General features: G+C 40.1%; 2 protein-coding genes across 4 annotated transcripts; one reads left to right on the top strand and one right to left on the bottom strand.

Annotated features, from left to right (window-relative positions):
• The first annotated feature begins 16,537 nt into the window (after window positions 1–16,537).
• On the top strand, window positions 16,538–20,159 carry trmt61b (tRNA methyltransferase 61B). 2 transcript variants are annotated; one of them, XM_079370211.1, is made up of 7 exons: window positions 16,538–17,588; window positions 17,696–17,798; window positions 18,239–18,429; window positions 18,534–18,625; window positions 19,458–19,663; window positions 19,743–19,826; window positions 19,952–20,159. In XM_079370211.1, the coding sequence occupies exons 1-7, from the start codon at window positions 16,806–16,808 to the stop codon at window positions 19,984–19,986; spliced, it is 1,494 nt and encodes a 497-aa protein (XP_079226337.1). In that variant the 5' UTR covers window positions 16,538–16,805; the 3' UTR covers window positions 19,987–20,159. The 2 variants fall into 2 exon arrangements, with proteins under 2 accessions (XP_079226337.1, XP_079226338.1); XM_079370212.1 differs by having other exon boundaries at window positions 16,540–17,588; window positions 19,461–19,663.
• A 24-nt stretch (window positions 20,160–20,183) lies between these two features.
• spdya (speedy/RINGO cell cycle regulator family member A) lies at window positions 20,184–24,274 on the bottom strand. 2 transcript variants are annotated; one of them, XM_079370214.1, is made up of 7 exons: window positions 24,082–24,274; window positions 22,739–23,008; window positions 22,576–22,634; window positions 22,413–22,498; window positions 22,145–22,316; window positions 21,665–22,002; window positions 20,184–20,707 (listed from the first exon to the last, which is right to left on the bottom strand). In XM_079370214.1, exons 2-7 carry the CDS (start codon window positions 22,989–22,991, stop codon window positions 20,653–20,655), a joined length of 963 nt encoding a protein of 320 aa, XP_079226340.1. In that variant the 5' UTR covers window positions 22,992–23,008; window positions 24,082–24,274; the 3' UTR covers window positions 20,184–20,652. The 2 variants fall into 2 exon arrangements, with proteins under 2 accessions (XP_079226340.1, XP_079226339.1); XM_079370213.1 differs by having other exon boundaries at window positions 21,669–22,002; window positions 24,082–24,271.
• Window positions 24,275–27,409: the final 3,135 nt, after the last annotated feature.

The raw sequence follows: 27,409 nt of genomic DNA, 5'->3' as shown, positions 1-27,409 counted from the left end.
CCGCCCTCCCATTGGCTGCTGCTGCTGCTGCTGCTGCGAGACAACAAAGTAAGTTTGATGGCGATGCCTTCATGTCTCCTCGTAGTGAAGACTTGCTTTTTTTCTCGGTAATGAGGGAGCGATTGGGGATTGCTTTGCGTTGCACAAATGGCTTTTTTTCTGTACATTGTTGTATTCAGTGTGTGTTTTGCTGTTATTTGCGAACATTAAACAAAACAATAAAGTTCTGTCTCTCAAAGAGCTCCACACTGAAATAAACATGCCCTCCCTTTTCAATGATGATTTCAATGATAGCATGATCATCATCAGTGCCCCCCTAAAATGTTCTTAAGCCCCCCTGTTTTCATGAAGAAAAAAAAAATAAAATATATATATATATATATATACACTCAACAAAAATATAAACGCAACACTTTTGTTTTTGCTCCCATTTGTCATGAGATGGACTCAAAGATCTAAAATTCATTCCAGATACACAATATTACCATTTCTCTCAAACATTGTTCATAAATCTGTCTAAATGTGTGATAGTGAGCACTTTTGCTTTGCTGAGACAATCCATCCCACCTCACAGGTGTGCCACATCAAGATGCTCATCAGACACCATGATTAGTGCATAGGTGTACCTTAGACTGTCCACAATAAAAGGCCACTCTGAAATGTGCAGTTTTGTCTCACAGCAAAATGCCACAGATGGCGCAAGCATTGAGGGAGCGTGCAATTGGCATGCTGACAGCAGGAATGTCAACCAGATCTGTTGCTCGGGCATTGAATGTTCATTTCTCCACCATAAGCCGTCTCCAAAGGCGTTTCAGAGAATATGGCAGTACATCCAACCGGCCTCACAACCGCAGACCACGTGTAACCACACCAGCCCAGGACCTCCACATCCAGCAGGTTCACCTCCAAGATCGTCTGAGACCAGCTACTCAGACAGCTGCTGAAACAATTGGTTTGCATAACCAAAGAATTTCTGCACAAACTGTCAGAAACCGTCTCAGGGAAGCTCAACTGCATGCTCGTCGTCCTCATCGGGGTCTTAACCTGACTCCAGATCGTCGCCGTAACAGACTTGAGTGGGCAAATGCTCACATTCGATGGCGTCTGGCACGTTGGAGAGGTGTTCTCTTCACGGATGAATCTCGGTTTACATTGTTCAGGGCAGATGGCAGACAGCGTGTGTGGCGTCGTGTGGGTGAGCGCTTTGCTGATGTCAATGTTGTGGATCGAGTGGCCCATGGTGGTGGTGGGGTTATGGTATGGGCAGGCATCTGTTATGGACGAAGAACACAGGTGCATTTTATTGATGGCATTTTGAATGCACAGAGATACCGTGATGAGATCCTGAGGCCCATTGTTGTGCCATACATCCATGAACATCACCTCATGTTTCAGCAAGATAATGCACGGCCCCATGTTGCAAGGATCTGTACACAATTCTTGGAAGCTGAAAATGTCCCAGTTCTTGCATGGCCAGCATACTCACCGGACATGTCACCCATTGAGCATGTTTGGGATGTGCTTGACCGGCGTATACGACAGCGCGTACCAGTTCCCACTAATATCCAGCAACTTCGCACAGCCATTGAAGAGGAGTGGACCAACATTCCACAGGCCACAATTGACAATCTGATAAACTCTATGCGAAGAAGATGTGTTGCACTGCATGAGGCAAATGGTGGTCACACCAGATACTGACTGGTTCTGAGTCCCCAGACCCTCAATAAAGCAAAAACTGCACATTTCAGGGTGGCCTTTTATTGTGGACAGTCTAAGGTACACCTATGCACTAATCATGGTGTCTGATGAGCATCTTGATGTGGCACACCTGTGAGGTGGGATGGATTGTCTCAGCAAAGCAAAAGTGCTCACTATCACACATTTAGACAGATTTATGAACAATGTTTGAGAGAAATGGTAATATTGTGTATCTGGAATGAATTTTAGATCTTTGAGTCCATCTCATGACAAATGGGAGCAAAAACAAAAGTGTTGCGTTTATATTTTTGTTGAGTATATATATATATATATATATATATATATATATTATAAAACGTGCTGACAAATTCAATATAAAGTGGCCAGAATATGAGCTTAAATGAATTATCATATAACCTGTCATTATTTACTTAAATATGATCATGAATCTTTCAGTTTCCCTTCACTTCATCGCGTCATTCTCTTCAGTGCGTCCTTATCCAATCCATTCCACTTGTTCATATAGAGACCGCCCACGTGACTGAGAGTCCAGTCCGCGTTTTCCCTGCGACCTGGCTCACACTCCTGCAGCGTGTGTGTAAGATGAAGTACACACGACTACAACACAGACTCTAATAGAACAGCGCTAGGAGAAGGACGTGAATGCAGAATGGATATAAGATATACATATCTATAACATACTGTTACTGTGCACTGTCTTGTCCTGTATAAAAAAACAGACTGAAATGATGATTAATAATAATTAATTTCTCAGTCTTTGTTAGCTGTTTGTGAAATGTGTTGTGTACGTTTGCTCACATCCTGTGCATCTCTTGGGGGCTAAGCCTCCCCCGTGACAAAAAGGTTTAATTTTAGCATCATGTAACCCACCTAAAAATAGATTCATAAATATATTGGGGATTTCATATGTTTACAGATAAACACATATGCAGATAAAAACTAATATTTGATATGTGACAAAATAATATGAGTTCCTGTTTCAATGTGAAATCAGACACTAATGGTCAGCTTAAGTCATTTACTTATTTTTAATATGCAGTTGAAGCATTATTTTCGACACTTTGCAGCAGTTGACAAACGCTTAGTGGTAATGTTCCTTAGGATCACGTGATCGCCAAAGCCGCGGTTTTTGGCAGTGCTTCTCCGACTGACCCAGGAGCTGTTGTGTCAATTTACACATACGCCGTCTATTCTGCCGCTGCGTGTGGGTGATTCTCATAAAATCTTGATTTCATAAAGTTACAACATGACATTTTTAAAAGGCAAGAATAAACATGTTTCTTTTTTAGGCATTATAAACAAGGTTTTAAGTGTTCGTGGGCATTCATTTTAAAATATTTACTGACAGTTTACCAACTTTTAGAACACATTTTCCAAAACAAGTCCATAAAAATCTCATTACCGCAATGGTCTCAAAACATCAAGATCAAACAATGAAAAAGTGAATCTCAATAACACGGTCAGCGCCATCAGCTGCAGAGATTTAGAAGCTGAGGACGGATCGTCGTCTTTTAAATCGCAGGTGTGGAAGCGCTTTATTGTCTCCGAAAGCCTGGTTCACACGGCAGGATAATTACGCCGATTTTGGCCCCGATTCTCCCCTTCCGATAATCTTAAGGACGCCCCGATCATCATAAAATAATCTTATAAGATCATCCTGCCGTGTGTGGTGTGTTCAGACCGTTCTCGTGTGGTCGGAAGAATGTCGGGACCGCTGCAATCTCAAATCGGGGATATTCAACATGTTGGATTGTTTTGGCCCGATCTCTCATCATATGTGGTGGCTGACAATTTTAAAATCCTGCCGTGTGAACCAGCCTTAAGTGATTTCTGGCTTATCAAACAACATCAAACTCTGCTTCGTCACACAGAGTCAGAGCTTCCCTGGTTTAGTTTGAACAAAGTAGCGTGAAAAACTAACATGGAGAGTTACGGTTGCGGTTTGTGCAAGTTCATCTTGGTCTTAAACGGCTATTTGTTAAACTTGCTCTTTGGCCCCTACGTTTGCATCCCAGAGCTCAAACTGGACTCTCTCAGGTCGTCATGGAAACCTCACACAGTTGCTTTAACACACCCTGACCAATCACATCAGAGGGAAAATGGTTTGTTTGTTTGTTTTTAAAAACGAACAAAGAGTTTGGAGTCTTTTCTAGAACAGAATCCTCGATTGAGACATAAAAGGAACGCTGAAGTCACAAAGTGCTCAGAGTTCACTCCAAGCTTCATAACCACTTTGAGCAGCCTCTCGATCAGTCGTTATTTTCACAGCAAGTCGGAAATTTAACAAACCTTTAAAAAACTTTAACTTACTTGGTTCTCTACAAGCACAGTCAGTAGTTTTGACCTCTTTACGAACTTTAACTGCAGCGATGGATAAACGCTTTCACAACCAAGCTCAAAATCCAAGGAGGAGCAGAAATCTGGAGGATACCTGCAGCAGCATGCAAGACTTCCAATACCAGTTTGACTCAGAATTCGAGGAGGACAAAATGTCCCGGCTGATGGCAGAAAATACTCATTTAAAAGCACAACTCAAAGACGCTGAGTACCACCATAAAAACGTTTATTATAAATATGTAGCTGCAGACAAGAAAGTTACACAGCTCAAGACCAAGCTGAACAAGGCTCGCTCCGATCTGCTCCAAGCAGAGAATCAAGCTGCAGCTTTGGAGAGCCAACTTGAGATGGCCAAACAGAAAAAGGAGCAGGCAAGCGCCAACACCACTGCTGAGGTTTCTGCAGCCAATCAGTGCACCAAGACTGAGGACAAAGACACCTCAGAGCTGATCCTGCAGCTGCAGACAGCTCATGAAGATCTGGACAAATTCACCCTCAAACGTCAGTCCGGTGAAGACTTGCAGGAAGGGGATGAGCAAGAGCACCAGCAGAAGGTCCGTGCTGTGAAGACGGGCATCCTGAGCCTCAGTGAGAAGCTGCAGCAGGAACAGGCTGCTCTCATGAAGAAGGCCGCAAAAATGGATCCCTGCACCGGCCAGTCTGCTCAGGATGAGTCTTCTCAGGCAGAGAAGATTAACTTCCACATGCAGAAGCTCCAAACTTCTCTCCTGAACCAGGCCCTGAGTCTGAATACAGTCTGCAAGGAGAAGAAAGCTTCAAACAAATTCAAGTGGGTCAGAACCCACCGAGAGCAGGAGCAGCAGACTGACGAGCTGGACGAGACAGCAGCGAGTCAGACAGCTGCCGATGTCGAGAAAGACCTGCAGAGGATCAAAGAAGAGTCTCAGGCGGAGCTGGAAAGGTCCCGCTCCTCCTTCACGGCCGATCTGGAGAGCCTCAAACTGGTCAACGCTGAGCTCGCTGCGGCCCAAAAAAATGCCCAAGAGGAGCTGCAGCAGCGGCAGAAGGAGTGGCAGGAGGAGAGGAGCTCCCTCTTAGACGCCATTCAGCTCCTCCACAAAACTCTGAAGAAGAAGGAGGAGAAGTGGACGGAGAGGGAGAGCTGCATGGCTTACAGGATGGAAGAGCTGGAGAGCAAGATGGAGGAGATGTTGGAGAAAAAAGCAAAGAAGAAGAGAGGCTGGCTCAGACGAATGTTCACCTGCTCCAGCTCCAACTAACAGCGCTGGTCTCCTGCTGGCTGCACTGAAACATGTGCATGTGAAGAAATCAATAAAAAATAGAACTTAAGTAATTAATGAATTCATGTTTCATGTCTGTAGAGAATTGTAGGCAACATTTACAGTCAATGTTTAAGTGTGATGAAGGCTCTCATCCTGCAGCACTGTCACTGCTTCACATGCTTTACAGTTATTCCAAATCAGTAGGAAATATTTCTAATGGTCAAACTCGTAGAGCGCTGACTTTGAGGTGGAAATATAATGTTTGATGAGCTAAAAAGTTAGGATGTAAAGATGAATCCTGACAAAACGATTCAAAGGTGTCGAGGTTCACATCGATGCTCTGAAAAATGAATCTCAATAACGCGGTGAGCGCCAGCAGCTGCAGAGACAGATTTAGAAATTGAGGACACACCGTTGTCTTTTAAATCGGAGGTGTGGAAGCGTTTTGGCTTCAAGACAGAAAACGAAAGAGGTGAGAAGATAACAGACCAGACAAAAACTGTGTGCAAATGTTACAAGAACACACAAGACAAGACAACCGTCACTTTCCCTTGTTGAGATATTACAAATCTTAAAAGACCAAACCACACTGACGAGCAGGTTAGCAGCTGCTAAAGTAATCTGTTTCACTCATCATTTATCCCTTGTCTCATTTTGTCAAATAAATTGTCAAGAAAAACTTTAAAAAGGGGCATTTGTGTAATGGAGTTGTGGTTATAGCAATATCTCAGGGAGCAGGGCTGTGGTGGAGGGGCCTAATGTGATATATATTTAAATTTACACTTATGTGATTTCAACTGATTTCTATCATTACCGCAACACCTTCCACAATCTGCAACCTAAAATATTTGTTATTTTAATAAAACCTATATGTATTTTCAAAATGATTTGATATACCAGAAAGGCATAAAGTATATATTATGCACACATATTTTAAAGCTCCTACTAGATTTCTATTCATTAAATAAACACCTGTTGCAGTAATGATACATGGGTTTCGGAAATGAGGTTGAAAATTTCGGTGATGATAATTAAGTATAATATTTATATAGTAAATACTAAGACTGATGTATGGTTAAAAATATTTTATAGTTCAACAGATTGCATACAGGTATATAATCTATTACATGACATACATGGACAAAATACGTTACACACAAAAAACAGCATTAAAAGACATACTAAAAAAATAAATCTACGTCACCGAAAAATGACTGTCCATTGAACCTAAAGATTCTAAACAACATATTATTGACTAAAACTAATTTCTTTACTTCTTGTTACATGCTATACAACTTTTCATCCATTTTACATGTGATTTTTTTGCATACTTGGCCCAGACCAAAGACAACAAACCGAAGTGGCGAGCTGAGGAGGTGGCAGGTTGTGGCTCTGGGATGACAGCTTTAATGTCCTTAAAGTAATACCAGACCTTTTCCCCCTCAAATCTGATAGATGGAAAATGTGTTTGCTCCAGCACAGCTTATTGTGTAATTAGTTAGGCAGATAATAACAATTGTGCACTTTATGATAAAAGCATGAAATTTGGTACACTTTGTTAGTTAACAATTAGGACAGTTAGGAGAGGTGGCCATTTTGAAAAATGGCCACCATGTTGAAAATTAAAGATGGCTCATTATCCAATTATTTTCAGAATGCCTTTGGCTATAAGTGTACCAAATAGATAGATAGATAGATAGATAGATAGATAGATAGATAGATAGATAGATAGATAGATAGATAGATAGATAGATAGATAGATAGATAGATAGATAGATAGATAGATAGATAGATAGATAGATAGATAGATAGATAGATAGATAGATAGATAGATAGATAGATACTTTATTGATCCCGAAGGAAATGTCATGCTTTTATCACAAAGTACATATTTTTTAGCGAAGCCACACCACTACAACCTCATATTGATCGTCAACCATCTGGAAAGACACTAAAACAAAAAGTACTTTGGAATAGGATAATTTCATAAGTAAATGAAACATTGTCTTTCCGTTCTAAAACTAGATCTAGTCTATAGTCTATTAGTTAGGCGCAGAACTTTTTAATAGTCATGAATGAAAATGGCACGCCATTGTGTGTGTCTGTGTGTGCGCGCGCACTATAAGTTAATTACTTTTGCTGTGACCCCTACAACCCCTAACCTCTCCTTCTCTTTCCTTCTGTACTCTTCTTAGGTTGTTGTAAATCTTCTCTCTGAAGTTTTTCAGCGTAGTCTTCGCTAAAGCTGTCTTTCTGTCACTTGATGACTGTCTGCAATGAAACAGACCATTAGGGAAAATACCAAGTTAGTTTACAATAATAAAGATAATAGTTAGGCTAGTTAAAAATATAATTTGTATGGTTAAGTTCTCATTACCGAAACAAGTTCTCTCTACCGCAACTGGACTTAAATTGTAGCGGTAAGTGAGAATGATGTTTCGGAGGATGAGGAGCCATAGCATGTTTTGCTAACAACAGTAAAGCCATAATGACTAAGAAAACAACAATATCGGTAATGATAATCAATACTGTCGTGTTTGCAGTCTAATAACAGAATGTTTAACATTAACTTGAGAAATACATAAAGATCTCCTTACCTTGTAGCCATTTTGAACATACTGAAAATGTGTTGCTTCGCTCAAAATCAAACTGTATCAAAATTCTTTGTGTGTGTAAATGGTCCTTAAAAAATGTTGCGGAGGATGGTCAGGGACACTTCAATTTTCCATAATATTTAAGTTATTAGTATACATGAATATTCAGTTTATACTTTTTCTGCCATTTTATTTATTTTTTCCTGAATATTTTTTATTTTACTCCGTTTAAATTACATCATAACATACATTCAGTCAGAACTGGACTAGTTGCGGTAATGAGAATTTCAGCAGAAAATGCAATGAAATACTTAAACAATTCATTCTTATGTTGAAATTAATCTGTGTGCAAGGTAGAGAAGATTATTGTCTTCATTATAATACTTAATTATATAACTAAATGTCACAATTTACATTTAGAATCACTATGTACATGGTATTGTAATGGTTTCATGAGAATGACCCGTGTGTGTGCGCGACTTTAGCCTGATACACAGCTCGACAGATAGCTAACAGTTTTCCTCCAATAAAGAAGCTGAAGTTTCTTTGTCAGATCTTTAATAAAGGAAGCCCTGTAAAACTAAACGCATCAAAACATAAGTTATTAATCTCATAATATGCTAAACAACCGAAAAATCTGCTAGCTTGATGCTAACGTCTATGAGAATTTGAATGGGAATGCTAGCGGTTAGCATCGCGAATGTATCAATTGTTGTTATCTCACGTTGTAACCTTATTAAACATACTCAAACTCAAGAGAATCAGTGCAAGATCTGAACATGAAATGACGCTCACAGGCAAATGTTTCGGCCGTATGGCCTAGAAGAAAATATGGAGACATTGTTGGCTGCATAGATAGAACACTAGATGACTCTCTCGCGCTGTTCGGGAGCGACGTAGCAACGTGGCGGCCATCTTGGGACAGGCAGCTGGCTCCGCTCAGTACATTGATGTTAATGGTGCATGTACTAAAAATAACCATAACTGGATCAATTTTCAACCAATTTTCAAATGGATTGATTTGTTATAAACATTAGACAAATAGCTGTTAAATATGGCTGGGAAACGCCCTTTCCTTAATATACAAAACTTGACCGGTATGGTCAGAGACGTGTATTTCTGCATACTCAACGGATCATTTTAACCATGATCTTTAATAAATAATAAACAGATAGCTAAAGCAATGGCTACACATAAGGCATTTTTATTAAATCATTATTTCTAACATTTAATTATCCCAGGTATGTTACATTAGTAACCTCTAGTATAATTATAACTAAATACATAACAGTGAAAAGTAGCCTCTGTATTTATTTTAGATGTACACATTGGTATTATGTTACCGCTGGGTGGAGCAGAAAAGGAACAGTATTTGTTTCTATTAACTTTAATGAAATAAAAACTATTCACAGAGATATTGAATAATGTACAATCCATTGGCTGATTTTTTTTTTCAGTATCCAACCACGCCATGTCCATGTTCTCCTTTTGACTCCCTAAAGTAAACAAACAAACAAACAAATTATAATTCCAATAATAATAATGTAAATAACAGCTAACAATGCACACATACACCTGGAACTAATTATTTAGCCTGACACTAACTGCATTGTATTTTCTTCAGGACCAGCTGAAACATGTAGACAACAGATTAAAGATCTTAAATCAAAGTTAACTCAGCTGACCTCAGACTTACATCTATGTAAACTGAGTCAACTTTGTAATGTAACAAGGTGCAACCATGGGAGCCTCTAAGCCAAGTCAGGCAGCTAATAAATACAACAACATCCAAAGAGACATTCAGACAGACATCAATAAGGTTGTATACAGACGTTATTGGTTTCGTATTAGTCGATAAATTAAACTTGATTGTTGTCTCAGCCGTGATAACTTGCACAAATAGGCTGGAAAACAACTATGTTTCATAATTAGGGAGGAGCCCTGGCAACACCCCCCGCCCATTTAGCGTACTGCTGCAATGGCTTACGCAGCCCAGCTACGCCAAGAACTTGTTTTGTATATTGCTACTGGATGCCTTGAATTTCCCTCAGAATCAATCAATCAATCTATCTATCTATCTATCGATCTATCTATACATACTCTGTGGGTTATTTAACCCTTTATTTTTGGCAAAAAACGAAATAAACAATTTTAAGCTAAGTTAGCAACATAAGCTGTGTAGTGATCTAACATACAGTATGCTGGTGAAAATATGTTAGAAAGTAGTGGTAAAAGATGCACATAGTATTAAAGTCATATCTGCTATCACTAGTTACTTCAGTTGTATGTATATTTACATGAACATTTATGTAAATAATGTGTGAAAGTATATGTGTTTCTGTGCATTACTGTGGAGCTGGTAAGTGAATCTGTTTCATTAAGGTTTCTGTTTGTATGGACCTTTTCTCTGTTTCTTTTCCTTGTCAAAGATGTTGTGTATCTCATTGTAATTGTTTATTATCCTCATTTTAGACACAAGGAAGAAGAAAGACGGCTGATACAGATACTAGAGGTAAGTGTAGTAATCAGAGTTATGTCTAAAACGTTAATGAGATGCATGAGGTTAATTATAAAAAATGCTGAATGTTTCATACATCTTTCATGCTGTACCCCTGCCAGCTCACCTGATGGTCTCCCTTACTTTTTTCTCCTCTTGGTGAACACCTTTGGACTGTGGAAGGAAGAGAGCATGCAAACTCCTCACAGAGAGACTCCTGTCAGATGGGGATTCAAACCAATAACCTCCTCACTTTTATAGCTGAACCACCGTTCAGACTATGTGTTATAAATAAAATAAAGTATTCATTGATTTGAACCATTTCTCTCCTGTTTAAGCTGTAAAAAAAATTACTTCTTGTGTTCTTCTAGAGCAATGACAGAAGTCACAATCGGGCAACACATGGCTTTAAAAGTACTTAAACACTAACCTGCAATAAATGTTAAACACTCAAGTGTTAAAGACAGCATGCAGATGAAGAGAGTAGAGTGGTATGATACAGACATGACTGAGAAGGCAATTACATTTACATTTTATTCAATCACATATGAAATGTAACACTAGTCTTGTAGCTTCCTTTAAAAAATACAGATTGTGCTTAAAAACATAGTGTGGTATTTTAAGTTACTGTGTTCTTTTACTTGGTTGTTCAGTTAGATGGAGGTCGTATTTAAGGCCCCGTTTACACGGAGACGCTGTGACAGAAACGCATCGAAACGACCCCACTCCGGATTCAAAGTACAGACCGTCTACACGGCAGGTCTTGCCGGAGTGAAAACGTTGTAGTTCTCACGCCCGTCCAGTAGTGGGCATTGGAACTTTACAACGCAACACTCACCAGTACAACCACTTCCTCCACAACATCCTCTTTAGCGGCTAGGTCTCCCAGGTTTAAGCATCATGGTGCTCGGGTAATATTATATTACACCACCGCTGATTGTTGATGTTTGTGTTCACGTCTCTGTTAGTCTTTAAAAACAAACAGAAGTTATATTAAATCAGATCTTACTTTAGTTTTATCCTGATATCTAGAGAAATATTCAACCTCATTAACAGTTACGAAAACTTGGAAAAAGCGGGTTGCAAACAAACTGTACCGTGAGTGTAGCAATGGATGACACTTCGGATGGTGGCGGTGGTGGATGGACTTCAGAAATGGAGATTAGTCGACGGAAAGCTGCAAGGAAAAAATCATGGTCTGTAGCAAGTAGTGGAGAAGAAGGCTCAACAACACAAGTTTCAAAAAAACTGAAAGCTAGAACTAATGGGAACAATAAACCCCAAAGTGACAAGCAGGAAAGTTATCATTACATTCAGTAATGATAAAGGACACTTTCATCCAGTCAAGTTGACAAAAGCAATAGAGAAAGAAATAGGGAAGATCAAGTATGCAAAACTGTTGGGTAACAAAAGAATTCTCATATCAGCAGTGAACAAGAAACAACAAGAGAAGATCATGAAAATGAATCCTCTTGATGGAAGCCAGATAAAAGTACATTCACCAGGAATGGTTGAGAAAACAAGAGGAGTGATATCAAATGTACCTCTAGAGATGATAATGGAAGAAGTGAAGAAAGAGTTGCAAGGCAGTAAAGTACTAGAAGCTAAAAGACTCCAAACAAATAAAGGTGGTGTCAAGAATGATAGTTTGTCTGTGCTGCTTGTTTTATGAAAAGACAATATGCCTTTGGAAGTCAAAATAGGATGGTTCAACTATAAAGTGAGGGAATATATTCCTCAACCAATCAAGGTGTTTCAAATGCCAGAGAATAGGACACATAGCTCAACAATGTAAATGGAAACAGAGATGTGCAAAATGTGGAGAAGAACATGATTATGGTAAATGTAAAAAGGATGCTAAGTTAAAATGCTGTAACTGTGGGGGTGAGCATAGTGCTGCATATGCTGGATGTGTGGTCCAAACTCAAGCTAAAGAAGTACAGAGGTACAAAACTTTGAGTAAGGTGACATATGCTGAGGCATTAAGAAGTGTAAGTATTCATGAAAACAGACAAAATAGTCTAAATGAGTTTCATACAAACACAGATGGAAATTTGAGGAATGCAGGTCCCCAGCGGGCAGGTACAGAATCTACTCCCCCTGGAAGATACAGTACAGCAGCAATGCAATCATAAGTGCAAAGTTAAGGAGAACACCTTGATAGTATAGAAGGAAAGTTTTGTCGCTTTTATATGTAAAGTAGTAAAGGTTGCAACACGACAAGAAAGAGTGATTGAATTAAGACAGTAGTAGAAGCTGCAGAGGAGTTTCTAGATATCAAAGATTTATCGTATGTTGAGGGGTGCACATGAGGAGGGTTCTCAGAATACCACTTAATCTAGTGATAGTGTTCCTCCTTTTACAATGGAATGCTAGAAGCTTGATTGCAAATGGACAAGAATTTAAAAGGTTTGTAACAGAATCTGAAATGAGACCTGATGTTTGCATTCAAGAAACCTGGCTTAGGCCTCACCTTGATTTCATTTTACCTGGATATGAGTCTGTTTGGTTTGATCGAGAGGGAAATCAGGGAGGGGGTTGTGCAACATTTGTAAAAGATGGAATATAATTCAGAAGAATATCAACCTCAACCGATATAGAATGTGTGACATATTGAGACAAGGACATGGGAGAGAAATATGGTGTGGAGACTTCAATGCACATAATAATCTCTGGGGAAGTAAGCATAGACTAAGACGAAACTTTATTGATCCTTTGGGATGACTCCCTCAGGAAATTTAGGAAAAAAAATACAGACAGAAATTACAGACAGTAATGGCAGAGTAGTGGAAGAATTGATGGATATTAGGCAGTTAGTTTGTCTAAATAATGGAAATGGTACAAGAATTGATATATGCTCTAACTCAGTATCTTGTATTGATCTCACTTTAGTTTCTAATAACTTTGCAAACTCTTGTGAGTGGAATAGAAGTTTGCCAGTGTGCATAGTGGTCAACATTTAGATGATGATCACAGGAAAAATTCTAGATGGAAATAAGGATTTATATAATAAAAAAGACCATGAGGAAAGTTCTATGGATGTTGACATCAACATGAATGAAATGATAACAGTTTTAAATAGAATTAAGAACTCTGCTACAGGAGAAGATCGATTAAGTTATGTAATGTTTCAAAAACTTCCTGAGAAAATGTATGAGAGAATATTGGATGTCTTCAATAAGATTTGGAATGAAGGAAAGTTACCAAAAAATTGGAAGAGTGCATTAATATTGCCAATTAATAAACCTGGGAAAGATCCTAATAATTCAGGTAATTACAGACCCATAGCCTTAACATCCCATCTATGTAAATGGATGGAAAACATATTCGTCAGAAAGCTTAACTACTTCCTAGAACAAAGAGGATTATTTGCATCTTATCAAAGTGGTTTTAGGAAAGGACGATCAACTATGGATGCTATTGTAAAAGTAAACAATGAGAAAACATTTAAAATGAAAGAAATTATGAATATAGTATTTTTTGATATTGAAAAAGCATATGACTCTATGTGGAGGGAAGGGCTATTAAGTAAATTGAACAAAATAGGAATTAGAGGCAGGTTTTATAACTGGGTTGTCATGGTTTGGTTTTGTTCTGTATTTAGTCTTGTTTTAGTTCATTATTTCCCTCGTGTTCTGTGTATGTATGTTCCTAGTGTGGTTTACTTTAGTCATTAGTGTGTTTTCCTGTGTCCTTGTGTTCTTCTATGTTGCCTGTTAGTTTATTTCCTGTCTTGTGTTTTAAGTCTAGTCTTCAGTGTTTCCTGTTTTATTTTGTATATCTGGTTTTAGGTGGTGTCAGTGTTAGGTTTTACTTTGTACTTGTCCTCAGTGTTCTGGTCTTGTGTTCTTTGTTCCTTGTGTTTCCCGCCTTAGTGATTACCCTGATGTTCCTCACCTGTCTCGTTAGTCTCACCTGTGTCTGATTACCCCATGTCTATATAGTCTCTGTGTTTGCCTGAGTTTCTTGTTGGTTCATTGTATTGTCATGATTATCTCGTGTTCCTGGAATGTGTTGCTTCTCCCTGCTCCCTGTGTTTTCTCCTCGTGGCCTTTTTGGATTTCCTTTGTTTTTGCCTTTTGGAACGTTTTGGATTTTTCCTTGTAAGTTTTTGTTTTTGCCTTTTTTGTTAAAATAAATAATTAGTTATTCTGCACTTGGGTCCTCCTCTCCCTGTTTCCTACCCAAAACGTGAAATGGGTATTAGACTTTCTTTCAGAAAGAAGATTTAAAGTAAAAATAGGTTCAGAAGTATCAGAAATATATGATATTATAAATGTTATTGCTAATGTTATTAGTCCTGTGCTATTTAATGTTGTGATTAATGATATCTTTTCAAATCTAGATAGAAGAGTTGGATCAGCGCTATATGCGGATGATGGAGCCATATGGGTCAGAGGACGAGATCCCAAAAATGAAACGGATAAAATTGAAGAATCAATAAGAAAAGTTGTACAATGGTCTTATAAATGGAGCTTTAAGCTTTCAGCAAGTAAATCCTGTCATATGTTGTTCACCAGAAAAAAAGGGATTGACAAAAATATAGCTATACGGACAGGATATGGAAAGAGTAGATCAGTTTAAATATTTAGGTATGTGGCTCGATCAAAAGGGTACATGGAAAATTCATGTGGAAAAAGTAGAATCTAAATGTAAGAAAATGATACATTTAATGAGAGCAATAGCTGGACAAGAGTGGAGAGCTGATAAAAGATCGCTCATGTACATATATAGGGCTTTGATGAGGTCAACTAGACTATGGGTGCTTTGTGTACAGAGCAGCAGCCAAAACTCATTTCAATAGAGTCATTAATAAAGCACTGAGGATATGTGCTGGTGCAGTGAGATCAACTCCAATTCAGGCATTACAGGTTGAGTTAGGAGAAGCCCCCTGAGACCTGAGAAGTGATAAACTCATGCTAACATATTGTTATGTTACATACAGTGATGGTACAAACCCTGCCAAAAGTGTAATTGAAGATTGTTGGGAATATCATTCTTTTAAAGGTAATGGATTTGGTTGGGAAATAAAAGCAAAAGTAAAGGAATATAAGATCGAAAATATATGCATTACATCTCCTATTATACACACACACACACACACACACACACACACACACACACACACACACACACACATATATATATACATACAGACGGATCTAAAGACGAAGAGGATAGGGTAGGTAAAGGAATAAGCATACCATCAATAAAAATAAATATTGGGAAAAGATTACCTGATCAGTTGTCAGTAAATACGGCTGTTATGGCTATTATTATAGGACTTCAGTGGGTGGAGGAAGTGAAACCAGATAGAGTAGTATGTTGTGCTGATTCCTTATATGCCCTCTATAGTATCCAGAATATGAAATCTGATAGAGAAGATTTCATGTTAGAAATTCATCAAAGTTTGTTTAGACTACATAAACTTCTTATATATGTGAGATTCTGTTGGGTACCTGCACATGTAGGAGTTAAAATAAAATAAAATAGCTAAAATTTCTACTAAAATCTGAGAATTTATAGATGTACCTTTAGGTAAAGGTGAAATTAAGGCTTTAATCAAAAAAGAAATGACAAAGAAATGGCAAGTCAGATGGGACAGGAATAAAAATGGGAGGAAATATTACAATTTACAGAAATCTATAAATGCACATGGAGTAAATAGGAAAAATAGAAGAGAGGAGACAATTTTAAGTAAAATGAGGTTTGACCATACAGGGTTGAATAAAACAATGTTTTTCTTAGGTAAAAGATAAACAGATGAATGTGAGGAATGTGGAGTCACAGAAAACGTCGAACACATATTGTTCCATTGCAAAAAAATATAGAAGAATGAGGATAAGACTAAACCAAAAGATAAGAGAGGTAGGAAGGAAATGGAGTATTGAGGGATTACCGTACTTGGAACTACAGGAGAAGGAATCAAGAAAACACAGAAAGCTGTGATACAGTTCTTGAAAGATATAGAGATATATCATCGGATTTAGCTTATTACTTATTTATTTCATTTATTTTATATTAAATAGAAGTATAAACTCAAGCTACATACTCCGGTACAGTAGGTGGCGGTATACACCTCTTTAAGATATGTTTGCAACCTGCCATTAAAGTAAAAGAAGAAGAAGCATAATGTCGCCCTCTGCTGGTAGACCTGATGTACTACATCTGTCGCTCAGTTATGACGTAGTTCACGTGTGTTTTCCAGCATGGTGACCTCCAGGGACAGTAAATAGAGCCGGTACTGTTTTTCCACTCGTAATGCAGTAAGAGAGATATGAAAGTGTTTCGTATTTATATCAAGGATCTATTTTTGAAGTTGCAGCGACTCTCAGGACTTCAATCTCATTTCAATTCAACGGATGAGCTCACAGTTTTTATTTATTTTAATTTATATGGTCATAATCCGACGTAATGGCTGTGCAGACGCCGTTATCTGGACTTCTGTTTATGCACAGACTGTTGAGAATCAGCACGTCCTCTCATGTCAGTAACAGAGACATACTCGGAAAACTACATAAATATAAAAGGGTGATCAGAACTTTCTCAACTGCTTCCTTGAAATGCAAAGAGAGTGAGGGAGACAACACAGAGTCTTCAACCCTGGGCACCAAACTGACCCCCAGTCAAGCCCTGATGTTCAGAAAGAGGCGACCCCTGTCCCCCCTGGAGAGGATCAGTGGCATGCTGCCCCAGGACACCCTGAGTCCTGAGGTGCTGCAGCTCAGGGAGCAGAGCAAGCCGGACCATGAAGATGGCCCATTTATCCAGGAACCAGTTAAACAAGAGGACTCTGGACACGAGTTTATCTCTAAAAATGATGGCCCAGAATCCTATGATGCATCACATGAAGCTGAGGAGCCAAACATTTCTGAAGCTCATTCAACCCCAGCTTTTGATGGGGATGAAAGCTGTGTGCCATCCACTCTTCCAGGGGAGAACTTGATTGCATTTGGGGAGATGCTTGTGGCTGAGTATCGAAGGCAGGGGCAGGTGGAGTTCAGGAAGATGTTCCAGCTGCAGACAGGGACACGGCTGCAGAGCGGATGGGGGGTCATCATGCACAATGACATCGCCGGACAGCCTGCAGGCTGCTCCTTGAAAACAAACAGGGGTGTTTCACTCTTCATACGTCGAGCCAGTCTAGCAGATTACGTGCTGTTCATGAGGAGGGGACCAGCCATTACATACCCCAAGGTGCACTATTTGTTTGTGTATGTGTACTTCTTCTGGTACCAATCTTTTTTTTGTTCCTTTTTTTTTTTTTTTTCTAATTGTAGATATTGTGTGTTTTGTGTCGCTAGGATGCAGTTACTATGCTCATGATGATGGATGTGACTGAGGGAGACTATGTGCTGGAGTCGGGCTCAGGGTCCGGGGCCATGACTCTGTTCCTGTCCAGAGCAGGTTTGCATGTTCTGTGTTTAAAAGGGGTTTCAAAGTTAATCAACTCTACCTGGCAAGATACACAATTTAAGAATAACCCCAATGTTAAACAAGGTGGGAGGTTGTGTTTCATGCAAAACAAATGACATGTATGATGATTTGCAAAACATTGAGCTGCTTATGTCAATGAAAAAGACCAAAGACAGTGTATGAGGTTTGATGTGTTAATTTAGTTTGCATTGTACAGCAGAGTTAAAGAACTGTCCATACACCTGTAAACAAACATGTAAACACAACACTGTCCAGCAAAGTTTTTAAACTTAAATCCAGAAGAATGACATCATCAGTTATCTCCATGAGAAATGAGATGACAGAGGGGATTCTAACATTTGATTATTGTATTGTTAAATGTGTGTAACTGAATTTTTAATCCACGTTATCTCAATGGTTTTTTTTACCAGTTGGCTCCAAGGGGCGCGTGCTGAGTGTGGAGGTCAGAGAGGACCACCAAAAAAGAGCTGTGCAGAACTACAAGCGCTGGAGGACAGCGTGGAGTTTACGACGAGGGGAGGAGTGGCCTGACAACGTCCAGTTTCTTAGCGCTGACCTCAGCACGGCTTCCTCGCTCCTCGCTGGTCACGGGTTCCACTCGGTCAGCGTCTGGTTGTGTTTTAAAGATGGAGCGACACAGAGCAATTTTGAATCGGTATTGTATTAGTGGTTGCTCATCAATCTGATGCTTCACGTCTGTTGCAGGTTGCTCTTGACTTGACCAACCCTCAGCTGGTTTTACCCACCGTGATTCCACACCTGCACTCCGGAGCGGTTTGTGCTGTTTATCTCGCTAAGTACGTACTTCTTTTGTTTCCCTGCCATCTTTTAAATCTGACCTGAGACGAGGGGTTTGATACACTGAGACATACAAATATGATATCGCATCTAACTGTAGCTGTTTCACTCAGTGATCCCTGAAGGAATCTGTGGCATCAGACAAAGAAACAGAAACACTACCTTTTGAAATAAGCTAAATCAAAGGTAAAACAGTTTCTACAGGGGTCTTAAAATCAACACAAACAGGAAGTTCCTCACAGAAGCTTTCAAGTTTGATAACAATCAATTCAAATTGTCAAAATGTGAGCTTCAGCTGGCCAGTAATTCATGATTACAAACAAGAAAGGGGCAGAGGAAATCTGGTGGTAATGATGATCAAGCTTCCAGTCGTCTGGAACAAATTGGAGTAAGAATAGTCTTCGACTTTCTGCAGAAGGGGGAATGCACTCCATTTTAACTTCTGCAACTCAGAAAAATGGTTTAATCTGTTCAAGTTTTCACCTTGAAGATTATAGAACGCATTCAAAGTGCCAGTGTCATGTTATCAGGAGGTGTATGGGAAATCTTAGGGCAATAGAAAAAAAAGGGAGGTGAGGTAAGAAACCAAATAATCTGTCTCTTTCTGTGTTTGGTTGTAGTTTCAAATGTAGTCCCAGCCTTTCAACGTGACTCTTTCAATCTAAAATATAGCACGTTTCCTCCATTTGTTTTTATCTGCCTCATGCATGACTTTAAATGTGTCTATTAGGGGTTGGATTTTTTTTTTCATGAATCACTTTGATCAATTAAATAAGGGTTTGTAGGGAAACAGTTAAAACAAGTCTTAACGTCGCTTGTCTGTTCCTCCAACAGCTTGACACAGGTCACCGACCTGCTGGAAGGGATTCGATGTTTGAAGCTCCCGGTGCTGTGTGAATCTGTCATCGAGGTTCCAATCAGAGACTGGTTGGTGGCCCCGGCCCTTCAGAAAGACGGGAGCTATTGCACGAGGAAAGCCCCCATTCAGATTGAAAAGCACGTGAAGGAGGAGGAGACATCGCACGTCATGGACAGAGGTGACATTTGAAACCTTTGTACTTTATGTTCCTCGGTTGAGAGCTTCCCTCTTAAAGACGTTTTGCTTGGTTTTATCAGAGACGAGGAACACAGGGGAACCGCCCGCCTTCGGGAGTGTTCCCTACATCGCCAGACCTCATCCTTCACAGAAGAGCCACACAGGTCACATGATTACTTAATTGTTGTCCTCATGTAGCCTCGGACCAGACCGGTGAAATCCATTAACAGTTCATATTTGACGTTATGAATACAGTCTAATTATGTATTTCTCCTTTTTTTCCCCCCAGCTTTTCTAGTGAAACTGAGGAAATTCGTGCAGTAGCTGTTCTCTTTTAAGAACCACAGAGAAAAAGAAATTGATTTCAACAATATGTCCTGTCTGTAAATAACTGTCTAAAGCAATGATGTGACTCCGTGAGGAATCAAGATGGCTGACGTGTTTGTCGGGGGATCCATGTGATGATGGTTAATAAAGCTTGAGAGGATAAATCAGATGGTAATAAAACAACCTGAAAAAGACACATTTCAAGCCTTTATTTCAAAACACACAGAAGGTACAAGTGAACTTTTTAACTGGCACATTGGCAACATTAGAAACCCACCCAGAAGAATCCCAGCATCTGACAGACATCCAAACAATGGTGGCCGAATATTGATTCAGCAAAGATATGTTGTACATGTATTCATATGTGAAGTCGTGGTCTTCAAAACAAACCCAGAAGTGCTTCAGTCTATACAAAATAAATATATAAATAATTACAAAGAACAGTGAATGTAAAACATGTTTTTATGATGTGCCACATGGATCATACTGCATGTTTCAGTTTGTGATGAATGAAATGACATTAGCTCACTCCCACTAAAAAAATGTCACTTCTGACTGTGTGACGAGTTAAACACCAAGCGTAGACAGGAGATGTGCTGTTAAAAAAAGACAGTGACAAACAAGCTCTGGGTACGTCGAGCAGGCTGTGTGACGCTCTACTCTTCATTGATCCAGTCCATGGAGGTGTCGCACGAGGATCCACGCGAGGACTCCTCCCCTGACAAAGAGCGGAAGGTGTAAACAAGGAGTTCAGTACAAGATAGATTTGTTTCTGTGGAGTCCTCTGTCTTTGATAATCACTTTTATATGATTCATTTAAGATGAAAAAAGGCAAAAGGGTTGCAGTTCTTTTTTAGGTGTACAACAGATCGGCTCATTTATCCAAACATTCCCAGGGTAGATAATTTGTGGATTTGCATCATAAAGATGATTCTAAATGTTAAAGTCATCCTAATCTTTTTTAATGCTCGTAGAGATTATTCAGCTGGAGAGAAAAGGGATTACTGGGTCAGTGAAAACACTAAAGGGAGCAGGAGGACTATGGCCCGTCTTAAACAGAAATGTTACCAGGAGGCTGAAGTTAAAGTCAGGGTGAAGAAAAAGGCTGTTCAAGTTCACTGGACAAACTTTTGGGGAAATTCCAACAGTTTTGTTTATTTGATCACATGGTGAAACAGTGTTTCAGTGGTAGGTGTCGCTGTGCGGCTGGGCCTTTATGTGTGGAGTTTACACGCTCTCTGACCTCCTCCCACAGAGAGGTGATGGTAAGGTTAAAGGGAGAGGCTGGAATGACCCTTAAAGTACGAGTGCATTTGAATGGGCCATGATTTTTGTCTCTGTACTTCAGCCCTTTGATTGACAGGCGACCAGTCCAGAGTGTACTCCGCCTCTCGCCCAACAACATGTGGAACCAGCTCCACGCGACTCCAAACAGGATAAGCAGTAAAGATCAAGGAATTGTATAGAATATTGATAGACATATATATACACTACCCTAACACAAGAGCTTTGCTGCTCAAGGAGGGCGTCACTCCTCCAGTTATATTAATCCTTATATAAATACATTGACAGTAAGGACTTGATGAGCAGGCTCAGTCTGTTTTTCAACATCACTCTGGGGTCAAAGTTGAGCTACACACAGGTAAAGGAGTCCCGATTTTAAAGTTAGTGATACCTACGGGGAACCTCCTCCACACAGCAGCAGGTGGAACGCTGCTCCCTGTGTTTCATGTCCGGGCGGGCTGTAACTCTGGGCGGGGTGATTTCCACACACCGTGCGGAGATGAATGGCCGTGGAAAGGCAGGGCTTTGTGATTGTTCAGAAGAACCTCTGCAGGGAAGAGCCTGATCGAACCTGTTGCTTAGTTTACAGAGAGCGCAGAAAACCGGGGAAGCTGACGGGCCACGGGGAAAACGACCTTTGGAGTGGTAACCGTACTGTCGCTGGGCAAATCCGTGGTGTTCTGGGCGATCTCGCTGCCACACGAAATGAGAGGGCACAATGGCCATTACCTGAAGAAGAGAGACAGGAGGACAAAGACCAAGAACATAAACAAGAAAAATAACAGATGTAGAAATTCTGGCATTAGACTTGAGCAATACTTTCAGCCTGCAGAAAAAAAAGCATTTCAGCAGTCTGTTAAGTCTCTTGTACCTCTTCACAGCAGCGTCTGCTGACGGCCGCTCTGTAGTCAATACGAGCCCAGAGTTTGTCTCGCTGCTTGATAAAGCGAGGAAACTGTTTCCTCCAGTTCTTTCCCAGGGCCCAAGGAAAAATCTCATACTTATTCTCCTCCTCATCCTCCTCCATGGTGTTGGCCAGATACCTAGAACATGAGACGAATGAAAGCTGGAGGATAACTTTAAGTCAGGAAAAAAAGACGCAAAAGAAAAACACTTTTTTTTTTTTCTTTCAGACTTACAAAGCGATGAATAAATTTTTCCTGGTGTATTCATCAATAGTGAAGAGGGCCCTTTTGAAATACACAAATATCATGGCTAGGAGGTACTGTTGAAAAAGGAGAAACGTGAAGTCAGACAATGAGAGATGGAGAGATTTTCCCCTTCCACTAAAACATGATTTACCTTGTCGGTCATTTTGTAGCAACAGTCCATCGTCAAAAAGTCCTGGACCAGATCATCATCTGAAACAAACGTCACTCAAATTAAATAATTAATATTCTTCTTCTATTCATGTTTTAACTCAATTAACATGTTTAAAACATCACTCATGGGGCTTTTTATCTACCAAAAAGTCTGAAGAATGTTGTCATTTCCTGACGCTGGATGACAAGCGTTGGAGGCGCTGCGGTTTGTGGTTTGTACATCTCGAGCCTTTTCTGGCCCGGCTGGCTCTTCCCTGGTGGACCCTGATCTTCCTGTCCATTTGTTCTTTTCATCCGCAGGCCTCTTCTAACTTGGAGGGAGGGTAAAGCGCTTGGTTTGACCCGGACGGTCACTGATGGAGGAGTCAGGCGCCACTTGTGTGTGTGCTTCATCATGATTCAGTTTAGATCACCTGTAGTGGAGAGGTCCATGAAGAGGGTCAGATATTAACATTCAACTCATCATATTCAGCTCTAAAGATATTTTCTATTTGATTGCATTTCTGAAAAAACACAATACAAAGCAGTTGAAACCTGTTTTTTTACCCAGTTAAACTGAATGATGACCTGACCTTATCTTTTAAGATAATTAGCTGACAACCACCTAGCATAACAACAAATAGCACCCAGCTCATAGCATAAAGAGGAGACACTTTTTCTTATCCTAGATCTTATGTCCATTCATCCGTTTACTACCCATTATCCGTGGGCAGCAGTCTAAGCAGGGACACCCAGATTTCCCTTACCCCAGGCTCTCCCTCCAGCTCTTCCGGTGGGACCCTAAAGGGTTCCCAGGTCAGCCGAGAGACTCTAGTGTCTCCAGCGTGTCCTGGGTCTACCCCGAGGCCTCCTCTCGGACAGACATGCCCTCGGGGGGCGTCCAGAGGGCATCCGGAACAGATACCCGAGCCTCCTCTCTCCCTTGAACTGCTACCTTATCGTGGTCTGAGTACCCGGATGATCCTAGGAGCAATGTTGTCCGGGGTTTTTTGCCCCCAGAAGGATCTCCCAAGGCAAACATGTCCTTGGTGACAGGTCAGACTAAAAGCAGTTCAAAATACCCCTAATGAAAGAAGATATCAACAAGGCCCCACCCTAGAGCCAGGCTTGGGGTTGGGCCCCGTAAGAGAGCGTCTGGTGGCCGAGTCTGTGCCCGCGGGTCTCGGCCGGGCTTAGCCCAAACCGACAAGGTGGGCCCGTCCTCCTGTGGACCCACCACCCACAGAGGAGACCGTGGGGGTCCATGGCGGAGGTCTAAGCGACCCGACCAGCAGACACACCGCTTTTGGCTGTTGGGACATAGCTCTTAAGTGATCAAAAATATGTTTGCCGTTTAAATTTTGATTTAAAAACAGGGTTGAGCTTAAATTACATTTTATAATGTTTATGAACGTATCGGAAATTGACCAATTTCGTGTTGCTAACTTGTTTTGCGAGACAAAACAGCACTAAAAGTTAAAATGTGCTGTTTTAAAGAAATTCTTACCATAAGGAAGTCAGATAAAGCCTCTCATCTGTCGACACCATAGACTTGTCGACACAAGTTGGTGCACGCGCCTCCGGATTCCGCGCCAACCTGCAGGCGGGGACGCGCATATTCGCGGCTCTTCTTTTTCGTTTCCTTTCGTCTTTATTTTCTTCAGAAGGCAAAGCACTCACCAAACTTCTGAATAGTAACAAGACCTACAACTAGTCAAACTAATATTGAAGTGCAAAAATAGCTTCTCTAATCAATATTAAAAACAATCGTTATCTCTCCATTTCCATTTAGTTAAATGAATGGCGAAAAGGATAATGAAATTACACAGCAACCTACACTTTTTATTGGTCTACTTTATTGGCTATAGTATCTAGGCCGATTTTGGCTATTATTACAAGTAGCTGAGACTATTTATATTACGTTTATCACTTCATGTGACATTTGAGAATTGAGCCAAAGTAGAGAAAGAAAAGTCACTATGAAGCTAAATATTAATATGTAACTTGATTCCTGAGGTGAGACAACAGCCCAGCTGTTCAGGCCTCTGTTTACTGTCAAAATAGTCATTATTTGGACTATTTCTATAGTTTGAACGGAATGCAACACATCTCCCTGTGGAAGTTGAAAAAAAAGTATAAATAGCCTGCTATAGCACACATTTGTCCGGAATAAAGCCATAAGCACAACAATATACAGGCTTGCTTATCAGATTAATAAATTAAAAGTCGCAGACTTGAAGTCAAAAACTTCATGTCATAATTCATCATCACATCCAGAGTCTGGATTGTTGAAATGCTTCATGTCAGCCATTATCCTGAGCTCAGGAAGGAGCAGCATGCACACACCTGTGCTGACTGCAGTCCATCACACACAGGTGAAGCCGCTCTCAACTCAATCAGGACTCTTATAAAGAGGATGACAGCTCATTGCTCAGTTTGGGAAGAAGAGTTGGTTTTTGCCGGGTGTTAGGAGAGAGCGGTAGTGGGGAGACGAGCGCCGATCAAAACATAGAAAGTGGTTTTGGGAGGGGGTTTTTGTGTGACCGACGGCCTATACAGGTCCGGAACGGACTGATTGACTGAGGGGAAAAGTAGTTGGGTGAATTCCTTGTTAACATCTGACGGGATGTCAGGGAAAGGGAGTGTGATAGCATGGAGGCTAGTGGAGAGGAGGGGAGAGCTTTGGTTTGGAGAGTTTTGGAAGAGAAGAAACATTTTGTTGTAAGTTTTGAGGGAGAGGGAGGAATAAAGAAAGTCCACTAACACAAAAACAACAAACGAAAGAACCAACTTTGGAAAAATCTAAATTTCCAGAGTTGTGAAAGTTGGGGAACAGAGAGAAAAAGGAATGAAGGGAGTGATCAGTGTAGCATACTGGGGGTGTGAAGTTCTGGAAAGAGAAGTGGAGGTGCAGCAGATAAGGGTGACAGAAGATATATGCTATGATATATCCTGTATATAACAAAACAGGATAGATGAGCATAAAGAAGAGGGGTAGTACAGTAAAGAATAACAGGTGGCAAAAGAGAAATTAGATTAAAAGAGAGCGTGGAAAGATACAAATAAAGTGAAGACTTTCATAGCTGGTGTGATAAATGCCACTCAGGAAATGAAGTCTAAGACTGAAAGGATTCAGATTATTGTAAAAGCAGCAGAGCATCATGGGGAGGGTGGGGCTGAAATGGGAAGAAGTGAGAGAAGAGCTTATAGGATACAGTCAAGTCAGGATACAGCATGTGTAGGTTAATACTCATAGTAATGCTTATTCTCCAGTGGAATGCAAGGAATCTGATAGCAAATGGACAGGATTTCAAACAGTTTATAGGGTTGAGAAGCCAGATGTGATTTGTATACAAGAGTCCTGGTTAAAACCGTCGCTTAATTTTGTACTTTATGGTTATGTGGCAGTGAGGAGGGACAGGGTACAAGGAATATAGGAGGTGGATGTGTCACATTTTTCAAGGAAAACCTACCATATAGAACCCTTGACATTGGGTGGGAAGAAGAATGTGGTTGTGAAAGTGTGGACTGAAAGAAAAGACTTGGTCATTGTGAATTATTATAATCCTTGTAAAAGACTGGAGCTGAGCAAACTAGAAGAGATAAGTGGGCAGAATGATGGTGTTATTTGATGACTTCCTGTCAGGTTTTAGACAAAATCACAGCACTGAGACAGCTCTGGTCAAGGTGTTTAATGACATCCGTTTAAACACAGACAGTGGCAGAACCTCAGTCTTAGATTTACTTGATCTCAGTGCTGCGTTCAACACAGTTGACCACAATATATTACTCGATGCTCCTCAAATTACTTGTGGAGTTCCCCAAGGTTCAATCCTGGGGCCTCTTTTGTTTAAAGTCTACATGTTCCCACTAGCTCAGCTTATTAAAAAAAAGAAAAAAAAAGAAAAGAAGTTAAAACTACGCAGACGACATACAACTATATATTACAATGTCACCAGGAGATCATAGTCCTGTCAAAGCACTGGGTAAATGCATAGAACAAATCAATGAGTGGATGTGCAAAAACTTTCTCCAGCTGAACAAAGACAAAACTGAGGTTGTTGTTTTTGAAAACCACAGACCAGGCAAGAAATCTGGGCGTAGTGATGGACTTGGACCTCAATTTTACATCACATCAAGACAATTACAAAATCAGCCTACTATCACCTGAAGAACATTTCAAGAATTAGAGGACTTATGTCCCAGCATGACCTATAAAAACTTGTCCATGTTTTTATCTTCAGTCATCTTGATTAGTGTCTTTACAGGTCTGCCTAAAACATCAGTCAGACAACTGCAGCTGATCTAGAATGCTGCTGCTAGAGTCCTCACTGAAACCAAGAAAATGGATCACATCAGTCCAGTTCTGAGGTCTTTACACTGGCTGCCAGTCTGTCAGAGGATAGATTTTAAAATCCTGCTGCTGGTTTATAAAGCGCTTAATGGTTCAGGGCCAAAATACACAAGTGACCTGCTGATTAACTACGAACCGCCCAGACCGCTCAGGTCATCTGGTACAGGTCTGCTGTCTGTCCCCAGAGTCAGAACAAAACATGGAGAAGCAGCCTTCAGCTTCTATGCTCCTTATATCTGGAACAAACTCTCAGAAAACTGCAGGTCAGCTGAATCTCTCAGCTCATTTAAATCAAGGTTAAAGATCCACCTGTTTACTGCTGCCTTTAACTGAAATATTTTAATAAAAGGTATTTAATATTTTAATCTTTTACTCTGCACTGTAACTCTTAAATTCTTTTACATTCTTCCTTAAATTAATTTTATTTGAACTATTTTTACTTGAACAAATTTTGCGTTTTAATAATTTCAGTGATTTTTAA

The sequence above is a fragment of the Symphodus melops genome (genome assembly GCF_947650265.1).
Source record: "Symphodus melops genome assembly, chromosome: 19".
Lineage (NCBI taxonomy): Eukaryota > Metazoa > Chordata > Actinopteri > Labriformes > Labridae > Symphodus > Symphodus melops.
This window is presented reverse-complemented; position numbering and strand designations above follow the sequence as displayed.